This window comes from Agelaius phoeniceus, chromosome 6 (assembly GCF_051311805.1).
Source record: "Agelaius phoeniceus isolate bAgePho1 chromosome 6, bAgePho1.hap1, whole genome shotgun sequence".
Taxonomy (NCBI): domain Eukaryota; kingdom Metazoa; phylum Chordata; class Aves; order Passeriformes; family Icteridae; genus Agelaius; species Agelaius phoeniceus.
This window is the reverse complement of record NC_135270.1, coordinates 24,034,343-24,052,125: the sequence shown is the minus strand read 5'-3', so window position 1 is coordinate 24,052,125 and position 17,783 is coordinate 24,034,343. Positions and strand designations below refer to the sequence as shown.

General features: G+C 40.9%; 1 protein-coding gene across 1 annotated transcript; it reads right to left on the bottom strand.

Moving 5' to 3' along the window:
* Positions 1 to 2,258: 2,258 nt before the first annotated feature.
* On the bottom strand, positions 2,259 to 11,687 carry LOC129122068 (astacin-like metalloendopeptidase). The gene is made up of 11 exons (XM_077180554.1): positions 11,150 to 11,687; positions 8,656 to 8,672; positions 8,252 to 8,276; positions 7,334 to 7,405; positions 6,397 to 6,531; positions 5,652 to 5,769; positions 4,741 to 4,919; positions 4,531 to 4,615; positions 4,048 to 4,175; positions 2,943 to 3,058; positions 2,259 to 2,531 (listed from the first exon to the last, which is right to left on the bottom strand). Exons 1-11 carry the CDS (start codon positions 11,685 to 11,687, stop codon positions 2,259 to 2,261), a joined length of 1,686 nt encoding a protein of 561 aa, XP_077036669.1.
* Positions 11,688 to 17,783: the final 6,096 nt, after the last annotated feature.

Below are 17,783 nucleotides of genomic sequence, written 5' to 3'. Positions count from 1 at the left end.
AATTAAAGCTTCTCTCAAGAGCTGATTGTTTCTTCATCTTAGAGTATAAACACAGACAGGCCTTTGAGCAAATTCTTTCAGATTAAGCCTTTTTGGTGCCTCCTTTAACAAAATAAAAGAATTTTTTTAAAATTCATTTTCCATGTAAATTTCACTCTGAAATTCAAATTAATTTCCCATTGGTTTTTTCGAGAAATGTATTTCTCTGAGAAGAATTTCAAGTTTTCTAGTGTTACAAAGTAAGAATAGGAAAAGTGTTTCCTTTTTTTCAGCCATAAAAATACAAGTATTAAATACTCAGGTTAGTCATATATTTAACTATCTGTCTATACTACAAATTAAAATAGCAGTCTATTTTTTTCTCAGATCACTTACAGGCATGTCTTGGTCAAGGGAATATAATTTTAAAAGTGTGATTGCAGGCAAGGCTATAAAATGAACACTCCAGGAGTTGCGACACTCTTGCAGATCTCTTATGAGATCAGAAGAGAAGAGCTTAGCTACTTTCTTGACAAAAGATTTCTTCTCTGAACATGTGCATGAACTCTGGCAGCATTTTCTTGTCCTATGATAGGCTTAATCATCTCTGTGGGATCAAAAATGGCTTGTGGCTAAACGAGCACCCTTAGCTGTCCCCTGCCTGCCAGAACTGTACAAGGAAAACTGCAGTAGGAAGTACCAGTCCATTCCTGGAAGTAGATTAGTCTTGTCCACCTTTCTTGTGATTTAAGGATATAACAGAATTTGGAAGAGAGAAGTCATTTTTGGAAGTGGAAATATTAGGCTGGTGTAGGACTCTGTCTGTCCTAAGTCTGTCCAAGAAAGACCTTTTCATGCTCAAGACTGTAAAGACCATAAAATGAGTTTTTAAAGTTTGGAGCTGATCTCTTCAGCCAACTAACTAAACCCATGATGATGTCAGTGGTATAATTAAGAGACATCCCTATGACTGAACAAAGGGGCTAAGAAGTCAGACCACGCTGATGGTGTGTTTGGCTGGAAGTGACTGCTGGAAAAGAGAAGCGGAAACTTCTTTTTTAATGAAGCTTTTTATTCAATTGTTAAATAGAAAGAGGTAATAACTTAACTGTGCAGACAAAAGGAGAAGTACACCAGATGTATAGAATTTGTACATTTGTATGGCTTGGGGAATAAACGTTTTCAGGAAGATGAAAACTTTGATTCTTAATAGAATTAAATTTCATACTGATCCAAGCCAAGACAGGAACGAAGTAGGAAACACATAATTTCAATATTCACAGAATAGGTTCTTCTTCATTAAGTCAGTTGTGGATGCTAGATCTTCTTTGGGTCCTCACTGTAAAAGAAATGAGGGAATACTTAGCTTTCAGAAGTCTCTGGACAAAGTGTAGCATCTCTAAAATACATATATACTAAATCACATTTTATCTGGCGGCTAAGATTGCTTTATATTTGTGGACACAGCAAAGTGGCACATGCAGTTTCTTAATTTTTCTTTCCTTCCATAGCAGCAGTGGACAGAAACAGATATTATAAAGAGACAATGCAAAATTTCTGGTTTGGTTTGGCTATATGGTCAAGTTAGTGCATTTCAGTGGATTCATGCAAACTCTGCATGCTTGTTCTTATCCCATGGCAGATACAAGGCTGCATGACACAGCTGAGCTTCCTTTCCCCCCAACACAAGCTGCACTGCTGTGCAGTTGCCATAGGCTGCAGTCACACACACAGGAATTCCTTTATTCCAGCTGGTACACGCTAACTAGAAAGCCTGTGGTCACATAATTGTTTAGTTGTGGCCTTAGTTCTTAATTAAATGGGACTGAAGAAAATGTGTTCTAGCTGGAAAGGTTCCAGGAATCCTGACCATGGAAATACTGCCTCTCTTCTTGTCAAGGGCCTGGGTGACTTCATTCACTGTAGATCTGTCTCACCATCTGAACTGTGTGATTGAAAACAGCACCTTTTCCAGGGGAATGATATATTCAAATGCTGCATTACGATTTCTTCTCTTTCTACTGTGCTAGTAACACTTGTAGTGTCATTAAATTGATTGCCCTTATTGACACATGCTTTGGAATGGCACATATCTGAGGGAAGGGGAACAGTGAATCACCTGGCTAACACCACTTAACCTGAGTGTGGCCCCATCTGCATGAATGAATAAAAGGGGACAGTGTAGAACTAATCTCTTATGTCAAAAGCAAGGAAGGAAGTGATGACCCTCATGGAGAGCAGTTCTTCAAGTTTTTTCCTGAGTGAACAGAAAGGTTGATTTAGCATGGACTGTTTTCCTTGCCATTCTCCTTGTTCTCAGACTTACCAGCAGTAAAGGTGGCTTGGAAACCAGAAGCTGTCTGGGCACCATCTGTGATGAACTCTACGAGCATAAGATTACTGGAAGCAACTATGCCTTTGGGGATCTTTGATCCACAGGTCTTGTCCATTAGAACTGGAGAAGACTTGCTGGATCCATCATAAACTTTAACATAATCACCCTGACAACCTTTAGTTATTTGCAGATTAAAGGCTTGAAAGTACAGGGAAACCTGGAAGGGAAGAGAAAATATATTTTTAATATATAAGTATACTTTCACGGAATGTCCTTTAAAACAGACAGAACCTAAACTTGAGCCAAGCACAGACTCAGAGACTAGAGCTGCTTACCCAGCTTTGCCTCTCTTCCCCTGAAGTTGCAGGGTTCAGATCTAATCACTGAATGCTCCCATGCTCAAGGAGCTTTGTCCTGACTTTTCAAACCTGAAGCCCAACTTGTGGAGATTTTTCAAAATCACAACTCTCAATTGTCTTTGTCTACACCTGGCTTTAGCACATACCTCTCTAGAAGTAGAAACAATTCTGAAATTTTTCTCATCTGGTAACTGCTGTACAGAGCACAAGATGCTTAACGTTGAAAGAAGCTCAGCTGTCTTTCAAGACCACTCTTAACCTATGTTTACCTTTCTGGATCGGGTTCGGATGAGCCAGACACAGTTGGTGTTATCTGAGTAATTCCTTGGGTAGTTGGCCGATCTCAGTGACCCAGAAGGTCCATCAAGAATAGTGCTGCAGCGACCTGAGGGAAAAATGCTTGCTTCAGGATTGCAGAAGATTTCATAGTAGTAGTTCATTCACAACTACAATCTCTTCAGAATGGACTGATCTCTGTTTTCTGGTCTATCAGCATTCATTTCAGAGTACTGGTACATCTTGATTAAAAGGAGCATTCATGTTGTCCTAATGTCCTAATATTTCACATAATGCATCAAAGAGGAAAGTAAAGTAGGGCTCTGAAATTCATTCAATTTATTGATTAGCTCTCTCATTTAGCAAGAGATCTCCTTCTGCAACTCTGTAAAGAGTGAGAGGTTTCAATTCACTGCAGTTGGTGCCACTGTTTTCCATTCAGAAGGGGAAGTTAAGTGATGTCAGAAGAGTCAAGCACAAATATGATGCTTCTGCAATGCTTAAATTCTAAGCCTAGGAGGAGCACTTGGGGTGCAAGAGGTAATACTTTCATCTTTTTTTTTTCCTTTGATTGAATAAATTTCTGTGATTGTATATAAAACATTCTTCTAGCAGAGGTTATGTATAAAGAGTTTAAACATACAAACTTAGAATGACAAACTTTTGAAAACTGGACAAGGCAACATGAAACTGTTCAAGGTCAAAGGAGCATAAAACTGTTTTGTTTTGGATCAGGTCTTAAATACCAGCTGCCATGAGGAGTGGTGATATCTGGTTCTTTTGGGATTTATAGTTGTCTGCTGAACTGTAAGAAATCAAATTATTCCATTTAAGTTTAAAATGTGGTATGCAGTTAATCTAGTTGCACAGCAGCCACTCATGCTAATAGCAAATGTGTTTGATTTAATTTAGAGGCAGTTTCCATTTTCTCACTAATCACAATGTGCCTCCAGCTTTACTTTTGCATTCCCTCCCAGAGTAACCCTAGTGGGTACCAGGAATTCATGAGAATAGTCTCACAGTCTGATGAAAAACTGCTGTCTCTGCCACGTGCCCAGATCTGAGTTGAAGATAACAGGGAGGTCTGGAGATACTTACTGCAGTTGTAAAGTTTGTTGATTTTGGCCACATCCAAGTTGCTCATCCCTTGTCTCTGTCCAATATGTACTGATCTATCAGGAATTGGTACAATAGTTGCTTTCCCAGTGGTATTGCTGAATGTGTATCTGAAAAAACCCATGAGAAACAATGCTCTCTAAGCACCATAACTTCTTTCAGGATTCAGTAGGATGCTGTGACTAATAGTGCTGTTTAAACAGGCCTCATTGAGATGTCCACAGTAAGCAGAGTCAATGTCCAGATGGCCTCCTTTGCTCCCAAGCCCAGCAGTGGAGGTCTCCCTAATGGTAAGCTAAGGGACAGTGTATCCCAGCCCTAGGGAGCAGCTGGTCTGAACTGACTCACACTGTTTTTCTCAGAAGAGGAATTGGGGAAACTGATAGTTAGGAAAGAGTTATGATAGAAACTAATTCTGATATAAGATTTGAGTTCCTGAAATAGTAATGCCATGCTGCTACTTACGGGCCATAGTGCATTACTGAGGAATAGTCATACGGAAGATCCAGGTTATTGGAGTTTTCAAATTTCTTGAAGTCTGGTCTGTCAGCTGTAATATATGATATTGTACTTAGAGTGTACTTCTTCCCTTCTCCCTTCAGGGGAAAAGGGAGAGCTGGGAGCAGTAGGATGTGTCTATACCACTTCCTGCATTGAGGACTTCAAAGTACTTACGAGGACTGATGTACTCCCACATGATCTTTACGTGTTTATCTCTGTCACTTCGAGAGTGCTCATGCAAAAAGCCCAGAGCATGCTCCAGTTCATGCTGAATTACTCCTTTCCACATGCAGCCTCCTTTCATCACAGAGACAGTCTGTCCACCTCCTACTCTCCCATAGTTGGACCAGCAGCTGAGAGAGGCATTGAACAACAAGACTTACAGGATTTTTATTGGCAGGCAGGCAGGCAAAGAGGCAGAACAGAGAACCTCACTTCACACACCTCTTGTGGGAGTGGAAGGATTGCTCTCTCCACTGTGATAGTCAGAGTGCAAAAGTGACCATGGCATATAAAAGAACAAAGTGTATGATCATTGCTAAATGGAAAACTTTTGTTAGCACAGAGGCTCCTGAATTCTGACTTTACCGTGACTTCAACTCTCTTGAAATAACAATTCTTTTTTTTTTTTTTTGAAAATACTAAAGACAGTATCAGAGCTGGAGATAAGATGGAGATAACACTTTCAGGCTAAGTGTTGAACAACTTTCTCATAAGGTCTAATTCTGAGCTTGATGATCAATAGTGTGATTCAGAGAACTGTTTATTTCATAAGGGTTTACTTTTGTAGATAGGACCTACAGTATTCAATATATGTTGTGCTGAAGTGTGCACTGTACCACACAGAAAACATGAGCTTAGACATTCTTTCCCCCTTAATGGTGCTTTTCCATGGTTTGTTTTATTTCAGTGTCTACAGTGAGCTCCTGATGTACTTGATGAGCCCTTGCCCTAGTAAGGTACCCAAGGAAGATACCTTGGCACTGTGATAATACAAAAGCTTTTTCTGAGGTCACACAGAATCAGTGTAGGGAAGGATTGAAAAATAGAGTAGAAGTAACTTGTTAATTTATCATTCAACTCACCCATCGGCAGATCTAATACTGAGGTAGTCACGTTCTGCCTTGTGCTTCACAAAATTAATACAAGTCAGTGCTTCAAATTCTGCCATGGCATCATGGATCCCTTTTACATGGCTCTCCTCTGGGGAAGAAAGGGTTAATTTTAGGGGTCACAAGCACAGATTAGCAGATGCCATTAAAATCTCACATAGTCTCAAAAACAGGATAAATGAGGGACAGAAACATTAGCCTAGATTCTTATGTTCTTTTTTTGCTCAGTACTGAATTTTGTTTAAGATTTTAATAGCCTGGCACAAGACACTCTTTATCCAGATATTTGTCCAAATGTATTCAGGTGCCTCTTTTTTCAACAACTTGTTCTTAATTATAGTGGCCATTTTTGATGTATCTTATTGGACACTTGGAGACAATTAAAGGAAGCTGTTTTACTTTTGAAAAGCAGATCATTGAAGCTCTACTGTAATAGTCATGAACCTTATAAAGGAAGGCATTCTGGAAGACAACATTAGAGGGAATGGTTATTGTTGTCTCCAAGAGATCAGTCCCAAAACATGATGCAGGCAAAATGTCTCAATGAATATTTCTGGTTCAGGTCCTTGTAACTTAAAATTTATCTGTGCTTGCACAGCACAAGTAAATCCTTAGAACTGATTTATTCAGCTGCTTTTGCGTGCTCACTCAATGTAAGTTTCTCTCTGAAGAATATTGGACAAAACCCATTTAACAAATAATTTCTACTCAAACCCACCGTAAGCAGGATCCAGTTCGTAGGGAATACGAACAATCCCATCACTGGACTGGGGCCAGTTGCAATGGCGACAGTTGATGGCACTGCGACTCCTCCGTGGAACTATGTCACCTTCCTGCAGGAGCTGGGAGCTGTCTGCGGACAGAGAAAGGATGGAAACATTTCAGCCATAAATTGCTGGACACCTGCTAAGCACACCTGAAAAAACAAGCAGTCTCAATAGTAAGAATGATGTTTTATTCTGGTACTATTTAATTATCCATCATGTGACACTGAATGAATGGCATAAAATATCTCCCCAGGAAGGTGCAGGGCAAAATCAGAAGGTGCTAATAAAGAAACCCAAGAAGGTGGGCAAACCAAAAAGAGGAGAGTTGTCAGGAGAAAACTGTAAGAATATTTGGTGTCTCTCTCTACAGACTACTTAAAGTAAAGTCACTTGAATGACTCTTGAAGGAGGAAATGTGAGGAAAACAAGCTGATAGATTAGGAAATGTTTGGAAGGATCAGGGAAGAGGAAGTCGGGAGCAGTAAGAATGGAACTGACTGCAGCTTATCTAGGAGACCGCACTGCAAAGCCATACGATGGCTGAGTGCCATTCTTCATTCCGAAAAATGGCTGTTAAATAAGCATACAAATACCCACATTTTCTCTTTATGTCCAAAGAATGACAAAGATGTTGAAAGCTAACACTGAAGAAACTGTCTGAAGTTTTCAGTTGCCTCCACACCTGGGAGCATCAGTACTGACACAATCGTTTGAGATGCTATAGGGCTTCAGCAGACCACACCATAATCCCAGTGGTATCTCTTACATGGTGATGTGTAAGATGGGAAAAACATTTGCACAGATTGTGGTAAGACATGGTACCTCCCACATCACCCTAAAAAGGCAAAAAAGACAGCTCCCTTATAGACAGGAATTTGGTGGCATTACCTTTGTTAACTTTCAGAATTTTGTTAAAAATATCTTCGTCCTCCTCATCAGTCTCTGTAGGTGAAGGAGATTCTGTGCAGAAACACAAGAGTATCACTTTCTCATTCCCAGAGGAAATATTAATCCTGACTTTTTACTCTGATGATGCATGATTTTTCCAGTGACGCATGTAAAACTTACAGAGTCTATTTAGGGACTGGAGGGATGTTCACTCATGTAGATGTTTGTTCACTGACAACCTTGAGAACCTCCTAGCTGTGGTTATTTTGGCATTAATCTAGTCCCAAGAGCCATTCTCCTTCAATTATTTCATTCTCTCTTTTTTTTCTTTTCCTAGCCATCATATTTTTAGGTCTGAGATGGCACAGTTTTACTTCTTTATGAACAAATCACACTCAGATCCCCAACATAAGATACCAGAAACAAAAATGGATGGAGAGCAGTCCTGCTACTTCTTGCCGGACATGATGACCTCCTGAAAAACCCTCAAAATCAATGAAACTGGAACTACATTCCTGTTCCACAGGTTGGACTGATGTCCCCATCTAAGCCCAGCATTGGGGACTCATAGGCCTTGCTAGCAAAACCAGCCAACTCTGTGCAGCAAGTCTTGACATCAATACAAAGCAGAAACACGTGACCTCTGTGCTTCTAACCTTTAGAAGTGGCTTAATTCAGGACATGAATTAAGAAGAGCTATTTTTAGCAAAAGTAACAGCTGAGGTTTTTAGCAAGGCCAAGCAATTGGCCAAGACCAAGAGACTTTGCTTTGCATGAAACATTGTGGCGAGCGCATTTATTTGAAATTCCTCATAAAGGTTAATTTGTATTAAGCCTGTGTTATTTTCTGAAGTAACTGAGTAGACAACAATCAGTATATCCCCTCAAATATGTATTTGTAGATGGAGTAGTACATACCATATATATTCTCCTGTGTAGTAACCTGCAAGGACAATACATTAATATTATCTCACAATTTATAATGTAACATTAAATTAAATAATAAAACATATAAATTATCAACAGCATCCAGGCTACCATTGGCATCTTTCACCAATGCAGCTTTTATGTACTGTGCCATGTGCAAAGAAGTACCATGGGGTGGTAGATACTCTTCTTTGGTACCCTGGCAACTAGGGGTATCATAAAGGCAAGTGCAATATGAAGTGTGGAATAAGGTTCAGATACACTCTGATGCACGGTTGAGCAGAGAAAACTTTGCTACACAGATGTAGATGCAAGGGGAGTCCAAGAGTCCTGGCCTTACTTTCCACAATCTTGAACCCCAAAGTGATCAGAAGGGCTGAATTAGCTTTCCTTACCTCAGTAGGCTCTGTTGCTGCAAAAAGACAAAAAGACAAGCATCAGACTCTGAATGCAACTTCTCAGTGTGAAACAGCATGGATGCACCTCCTCAGCCATGGGAATGCCTTTGGCAGGTCCCTTGGAGGAGTGGAGGAGAATGGAGTACACCAGCTAATGCATAGGCACAGAAATTAAAAAGATATTTAATTAAACAACTATGAAAATTCCTAGTAGATTGTGCTGAGGAACAGAATCCTAAAAATTTACCATCTAAGAATCAGTAAAGCATTTTATCAGTTTCAGTGTGGAAAATTGCAAAAGAAATCAGTGACAAAAAATGCTTTGTCCCAAGCTTTCTCTGCAACAGGTGCAGGCTAATCAGCTCAACAATATCCTCTGGTTTCAAAGTGTCAAACAATAAGGTTATAACATGTGATGGGGGCTATAATTTAGCATGGGGAAAATAATCTCAGCTTCAGTATGCACCTGACAGCAGCTTGGTACCATTCTGAGTTCTAAGGTGCCTTTCTACTGTGATGCCTTCTGATTTTTACCAAATATGAGATTCTAGATACAAACCAGAAGTGAAAATCTGACCTGATGTATACATTTTTATCTTCATTTTTATAATATCAAAAAAGTTTAAAAGTTGGAAGTGCCTTCAAAGGTCATCAGTTTGTCTGCTTTCCCTAAGGCAGGAACAGTTTTATCTGCATTATTCCTGACCACAGTTTGTTTGACCTGTTCTTAAGTATGATGGATATGCTGCAAGCCTATCTGGCAATCTCTTCCAGTTTCCTAATAATTGTAGTCTTCCTTGTCAAAGTATGAAACAATTTTGTTTTTCCTAGTTAACACTGAAACAGAGAATACTCATGTAAACAGTTATTATTTCCAAGCCCATCTGTGCCCCAAATTTTACTATAATTTTTCTCAGTAAAAGATATACTAAGCTCTATCACCCCTTGTGGCCCCATTCCTTTTTCATAATTATTGCTCGAAGGTAATGAGGAGATGTCTTCCTTTTCAGACTCCATCTAGCACCCACAACAGAATCGCTTTTATTGAGCTAAAAAGACTTCAAGTCTGTGTTTTCAGGCTGTTACTTCAGTTATATGGCAATGGAAGTCCACTGCAACGACGGTGGTTTATTATAGAAAAATTTGGTCAGTTCCCACCAGCTGCATCAGAGAGATCCATGGCATCTAAAAACATTCTGCAGGGAAGAACATTTTTGACAGATCCAGAATTTATGTACCCAAGAGGCACTAGATTAATTGAGTAGTCAAAGTCAGTGGAAATTAGGCCCCAGATTCCTAGGCACATAAAGCCTGCAACTTCTTTTTAAAACCCAAATGAGACACCACAGAAGGCGTCTGCCATCTCCTTGATGAAATGAACATCTGGTGTGATAGGGCTCTCAAAATTATACAGCTCACATTTTCCCTACACTCTAAATACTGAAAGATGTCTCAAAAAGCACAAAAAGCAGTAACAATGATAAATTAAAACTCATTGCATGCATTTGTCCCAATAAACCTGCAACTTTGAATCTGACCAACTGACTACCTTGAACTTGAGCAAGAGTGTCCCTTGGTCCCTTCTAAATATACTGAGCAGTAATTTTACAACATCCCATGCCAAAAATGACAGTTCAAAAGCAGAATTTGTTAATGTTCTTTTGTCACTGACTTGCTCTATGTCAAGCAAATTTTTCCAAGGTGTCTTCTCTTTGTACACATTACACCCAGCCTGTTCTTGCTGTAGTTAAAGTCTGCCTACAGTTTTCTTTCCATTGACCTCTGAAGGTCTGCAATTATCTCCTTGTATTTTGCAAGTTAACAAAAGCTGTTCAGCTAAGCCTGTTCTAAACCAGAACAAAGCAAAGCTTTCTTTGATGCCTGACATATTTTTCATACAGCTGAACCCAGGTAGGAAAGGAGGCAAATGATTAGCAGTTTTATTATAACATTCAACTTAATGAAAAGGTATCAGGATGTCTAATTAAAATTTTATTTTCAAGCCTGTGAAAGCACATCTAAATTAACCTAATAAACCATGCCCCAAAGTCTGTGTAAAGCACATCTTTGTAAAAACACATCTGTTCTCAGCTCAATAACAAGTTATGAAACATGGCCCTATTCAAAAGGCCTGTCAGTGCTTTCACATGCTCTAAAAGCAAGTCAAAACCAAGAATGTAATAAACAGTCAAGAAATAACAGGTGCTTTTAAAATACACTACAAATCCTACTTACTTGTTGTGCTGTTTTCATAGTTGTCCTGCAAAATCAACAGGTAAAAGGCATTATTCTTCCATAGCTGACAAATACAGCAACAATAGCATCAAAACCAGGATGAATGGAGGAGCCAAATCATTATATTGCCTTTATTTATTATGATATTACTAATATTTTCTTGCAGAAAATTTATCAAAGTAGGCCTCCACAGCTTCACTCCAGGAAGACCAGACCAGCTAGGCGATGGGGCACAATTGCAGGGAGCTGCTCTCACCTGAATAGGGAAGGCCAGGGCGGCGGGCAGCAGAAGCGCAGCGAGGACCCAGCACCGCTTCATCTCCATGGCGCAGCGCGGAGGGAGCAGCGTGCGAGCCCTGCTGCCTGCCCCCGGCAGCGCTGCCGCAGATATAGCGGCGGAGCCTGCTCGGCCCGGGCTGGGAACCCTGCCCCAGCCAATGGGAATCCCAGCAGGAAGCAAACTTCTTTTGCTGCCTCCACAGCAGGTTTAGCCCCTGGGCATCTCCCGGTGCTGCGCTATCGCCGCCGCCGTGAGCATCCCTAGACCGCCCAGGGCCATTCGTGCTGCTCTCGAGAGCTGGCTCAGCCTCATGCTTGTGCTGCCGCGCATTTCCTCTGCTTCTCAGAGGATCTTTCCTGAAATGTTCGGTTTGACTGTTACCACCCTTGTTCCTGGATAACTCTCCAGAGAACTGGATTGTTAGGATTTCAGAGGCTAGGTGACTTTTTTTCTTTATGTCTCTGAGATTACAGAAGGCCGTGACACTATTGTGTTGCTTTGAAACATAGAACATGCCTACCCAGTGAGCTTATCAATGTGTCTTCCCTGAGACAGCTTATGGTTCTATACGTACAGATTTTTGTTTTTTCCTGTGTGTTTCTTGATGTTTCATCATGCTAGGAGCATCTCGTGTGCTCCATTGTTTCTGTAGTCTGACAATTATAGGTGCCCTTATGAGTTCTGTAACCAGCAATCAGAGAAGGGGAAAAGAGAACAGCAGCATAAGCAGCACTTACTCATTCTGAGAATGATTAACAGATTTGCTTTGCTGGAGTGCACTTGTCCAGAAGTAGAGGGCCGTTGTCTAGAGCAAGCAGTGAGCAGATGTAGCAAGAAATGCTTGTAGGAGGCAAACCAGCAACCACTGAGCCTCTTATCACAGCAACCTCTTCTCACAGCAAAGCTCTCTTACTGAACCACTTGTGAAGCTGCTGTAGCTGGGAAAGCGTCTGGTCTCTGACACACTTTTGGTTTGTGTCAGAGTACATTTTCCATGCATGGAAAAGGAAACTGAATTATAAAACGCACTGATTCTGTCTCTAGACCATGGTGGTGCTCAGATTCCCTCAGAGTAAGTTTTAAACCCACTTACTCCTTATTTCTGTACTGAATAAGAGGTTCTAGATTTCTCCATGTTGGTCAATTAAGAAGCAGCAGAAGGCTTTACATCTATTTTTCTCCAAATCATACCAAGTCAAGAGTAGGAATTAGATATAAATGAAATCTGAATTGTGTTGGAGGCATCCATCACTCTTTATTTTAGTGATGGAAAGTTATGGTGCACACTGCTGACTATTTTAGGAAAGTCTGGATTGGCAAAGTCCAGGGATAAACTTTGAGCACCCCCACGGGGAGGCAGCACAGGGGGATATTACTTTTCCTTTTCTGTGTCTGCACACCGGCTGAAGGAAAGGCTGCCCCAGGCACCGGTTAATAAACAGCAGGGTGGCACATGGCCCTTGTGGCCATGAAAGAGCATCAGCATCAGCCATTGTCAGCATGTTAATCCTGTTGTGTGTCCTTTGTGCACATAAATGTTCTCAATAAGCAATGCTAAGTGTCTTTTTCTAATATTTGTCTTTCAGAGGGATGGAAATCTTCCTTGTGCTAAAGCAAAGCTGTGCAGCTCTGGTCTGCAGTGGGAGAATGTTTCTCCATGTTTCTCACTCAATGTAAGGACAAAACAAAAGTCCATGATGCCAAATACTTTGGCATGCCAAAACCACACTGCAACATGGAACTTGAATATAATCTGCTTTCAATAGAGTTTAGGAGGAAAAAAATAAAAATCAGACCACTCCCAGGTGGGAAAACCAGTCCAGGAGCAAAAGGAAGGATCAGAGGTAGTGAGGGGATTAAACAAACTTAAAAAGCAAGATAGGAAGGTTGGTAACCTCAGCATCTTTGTAGCATGTTATTGGGAAGATACTACTCCTGAATGACTGATTACCTGCCTGTGCTCAGGAAAGAGTGAGGCAAAAAGGATGCAGCGCGTTTTATCCTGGGTGTGTTACTATGCTGACAAACTAAACAGTTCATGAAATAGATTGCTGCATGCCATGCTTTCCATAACCTAACAAATAGTGCTGAGGGGGGAGGTGGCTTTTTGGGTCTAAGAATGTGGCTGTAAATGTTGCAGCTGGCAAAAAATAAAAACAAAAAAAACCACATAAGAGAGGGAGAGGGATGAGAGGGAGTGCTGGTACTCATGGTTCCTACCAGTTCTGAAGATCTTATCACCTTGTGCCTCTTATTTAGATTCAATATTTGGTTATTTTCCAATACTCATGGGGGAGGCATTGTCAGCAGACCTGTTTTCACTAATCAAAATACACTCTAATTTATTGAGATATTGCATTAACAGGACACAGCTTTACTAGATTCAATGAAGCTGGTACCTCTAGTAAAGAAAATGCCACAGAAATTGTTTTGAACCCTTAGGAACCAAACAAGGACTTCACAAAGAGAAGCTGTCTTTGCATTTATACAAGAAAAGCATGTGGGAAGTTTTGTCAGACCCAAGTTCTCCTCTTAGTATATCCTAGTTTCTGGTGGACAGTAGGGATTCCACAGATTTTGAACATGTGAATAATTATTAGCAGATGTCCAAAACCAACATCAGAATCTCAAGAAGTACTTGAACAGTGTCATAGTCCACAAGCAGTCTCTCAGCAAAAAATAGCACTGCTCCTAAATGAACACCACAAAACTTGGAGTCATGCCTGTTAGACTTGTTTGCAGAAATCTGTAGGCATAACCAAGAAAATAATATACAGACACACCAATTAAAAAAAAAAATTCTCTTTTGATATGGGAAATTCACTGCAAGTATATGTAGTCAAAATCAAAACAGCAGATGCATGAAAGATACAACAACTCTGCAAAAATCTTTCAGATTTTGCTCAGTCATATGTCATTTAGTCATATGTGTTATTCTCTTTGGAGTCTTTCACTGTAAACAGCTCCCAAAGTATAACGTAAACCATCACAATTTAATTATGGAAAGAAATTGCACTAATTGCTACTAATTGCTGTGCCATGAAATGCAGGGAAAAAATAATTCCAGGAACTAATAGAAACCTTTATGCCAAACAGCTTGTGGAAGTTATGTGATAGCTACCATAACTGATTCATGGTAATATACTAACTAATCTTGAAAGTTTAAAATCATCTGGCTTTACTAAAACCAACCATTGAAGCAATGGTATAGACCACAACACATAACTGAAATTGCTGTGGATTGGCATCACATGAATAAACACCACACAATTACATATGCAATCTGGGGTTAATGACAAATCTGAACCAGGAATATATTATTTTAGGTACAATTGCTCAGTATCATTTTCCAAGAATGTCTGCTTTGTGCAACATTTCAGTATTTTGGCTCACTTTCATTTGGAAAAGGAATTCTGGTTTCCACTGAGCTCTTGGTTCATGAATTCTGAACCCCCATCCTCCGGCCAGTAAATCTGCTCCTGTGCAGTGCTTTCAGCTCAGTGCTTTTTGTCTTCTTCTCACTAATTCCAAGTGCCCCAATCACACAGAAATCACTTCCTTTTCTGTGCTGTCTTTATGATCAGACACTTTTCAGATATAAATCAGTCCCCACACAAGCTTTCTCTGTGCTGGCTTAAAGGACTTTCAGCCCTTTAGTCTAATAATTCCACTCTTCTTGATTCTACAAATATATTTTCATTCCTTCCAAGTTGCCTGTACCTTTTTGGAGTGCAGTGATTAGGAGTGGGCAATTTCAGAGGAATTAATGCCAGCCAGTACTGCACTTTGCTGGTTGAGAGTATTATTGAAGTGCTGGCAGCTCCTGAGGGTTTCACAAGTAACCAGCACAGACTTCAAGTCCCTGTGTTGGAGATTGACATGTGTTACAAAAGACAGCTCTAGACAAGTCAAAGTGGAGTTAGAAGCTGTTTCCCAGTGCCCACAACCATACTTGCTGCATTCATAGATTTATTTGTCCTTCACATCCCTCTCCACATTTCTTCTTTGGATCCTACCTCCCAGAGAAGACCTGGAGTTTCTTGGGTTCCTGTTCCACTTTCTGTTTTGCTTTCCATTTTTGGGGGTTTCCATGTCATTGCTAACACCATCTGGAGCAATGAATCCACATGATTTGCAGGTTCTTTAACAGAACACTGACACATCCTCCATTATATTAATGACTAGCTCCAGCTGCAGTCCTAGCTTGTTTATTGAAAGAATTCAAACCTAAAATGTTCAACATTGGCTTGCTATTGGTTAGCCACTTCTCTATTCAAAGAGCCAAACCTAGAAACTTTGAACTTTAGACTGTTGTCAGAAGAAGGACAATGAAGAAAAAGATTTTGTTTTTGACAGGTTCCTCTTTTCAAAAGAAAAATATGGAGATAGAAAAAAAAATAGTAAAGAAACAAGTTGGAATAGTAAAAACGTTGTAACCTCTAAAACGAAAGTTGAAAACATGTTGATTTTAATTTCAAAATCAGATTTCAAGGCCAAATTTAGCAAAGCATAATTTAGCAATTAAACTAGCATTTGTAATGATATGTGATCCAATGGCTATTTGGGCTGAGGGAAGGAGAATGGAAACTGGAACTTTAATTTGGACAATTCTAATAATGAACTTCTGATTGCCTTGAAAAAAACAAATTCCTTTCTTTTATCAGGAGAAGCCATCTGATTTGTCTGCTGCCCTTAGGTGAAGAAAGGATGGATCAAAGGGTTTACACTGTGTTTCCAGCCTGCAGAGCAATGTTATGCTGATTACAAAGGAATCCATGTGATGGGGTAAGGTGCAAGCTGTTTGAGCAGTGCCTGGGGTCATTTTTGGTCCCTCTGCCCTCTGAAGGGAGACACCCAGTGCTGCCCCAGCTGGGGTGATCTCCTTGTGACAGATTATGCAATGCCAGCCAGCTTCCCTGCTTGGTTTGATCTCCTGGGAGCAGAAGTGTCCTTTTGCCTACAGGGAAAATTTTGCTTACAGTAACCATGCCATGAAAGTTACCCTTGTGAGTGCTTGCTTGGCAATTTAACTAAGGCAGAGGAAATGTCTCATGTCTGCCTCTCAGATGAGTGCATGGGAGCTGCCTGTGTGTGCTGCAAGTGGAAAGCACATCTCTGCCTCTACAGTACACAGATCTGCCCGATAAAGAATCCATTAGGGAATGGGCATTGTCCCTCACTCAAATATCACTGCACTGACTTCTGTTTCCTTTGTCCCTCGTCAGAAAGGCTGTGCTGTCTGACTTTCCTGCTTGTCTCAGTACCTGTCTCAATACCTTTGCTTGTTATCCACATATTTGCTTCCCAACTGTCCTCTAAGCAGGATTTTTTAATATTTCAGTGGGAGTCTTGAGAAGGCTGTATCACTCTTACTTCTCTTTTCTAACGCACCAGGTTAGCTGATGGATTTGCTTCCTCTTCTGGGAGAATAATTTGTAGCTCCTCTCATGTCTCCTGAACAGGTGAGTTGGGACACTGCTACTTCTGACTTTATCTGAATCCACAGAAAAGTACTTCAGGAAGAGTTAAAGCTCAGCTCTTACAGCCTGTCTTGTTTTAAGCGACCTGCTATCCAGGCAGATACTAGTGGCTAAATATTCACATGGGAAAGATTAATAATAAATCTTAAAGTTATTGAAACAAAGAATCCACTTGCATGTTCTAGGAGTCTTTTGCCAAAGAGAGCATTTGCCTCCAAAGAAGCAGCCAATGATCTCTGAAGCTCTGACCAGAACAATTGATGCAGCGTGGAGGACTCCTGGCCATGCAGGACAGCCAGCAGTGTGTTTTGTCCCATGTCTGCTGTGAGCATGTAACCAAAGCCTGGTGGGCTTCAGACAGCCACACTGAGGGGCATGGTCTGGCCTGGGGACCAAGGGTCCAGACTGGACCAGCAGGGTCTGCCACACCACCAGGTGGGACAGCAGCAGAGCTGGGGATAGCAGGGAGAGTGACTGGACAAGCAGGTTTAATGCAAGGGATGCTGGACCAGCACCAGCAGAGCTGCAGTGGGCAGGGAGGAAGGGTGGGAGGCTGAAGGCTTTCCTGCTTTGTGCTGTCCAACAGTCACTGGGTGGTTTGCACAGCACAGCCTCGGCCAGGGCTAACCACCCTGCCACCTCTCATTGCTGGGCTTTAGTTCTTACAAGGAAATAAATCTACCACTGCCACTCATGATTTAACCATTTAATCTGAAAACCACCCTTAATCCCCTCTCAGTTTCTGAGGGATACCCATTTCTGCCTCTTTCTCTGTGCCATGCTAGGGCTCCTGTTAAAAGCACATCCAAAAAAAATGTGCCATCATGGATTTACCCTTCCACCAATTCCATCTGGAGAGGAAATAACTTTTTTTCCCTATTTTGCAGCAGGAGGAGCTGAATGTGTACGTTTATGTCTGCATCTCTCTCCCCCTTCCACTAGTGATTCTATTTGGGTCTCCAGGAATTTCAGGATTTTTTACCATAGGGTCCAGAAGGATCCTGGAGCATGAGGGTGCCAGTCTGTTGCTTTCACCATTCCTTCAGGGAAGAGCGGACCTAACAGGGAACAGAGGAGGCTGCTACCCAACCCATGAATTATCTATCCATGATGCTTCCCAAGGGAGCTGT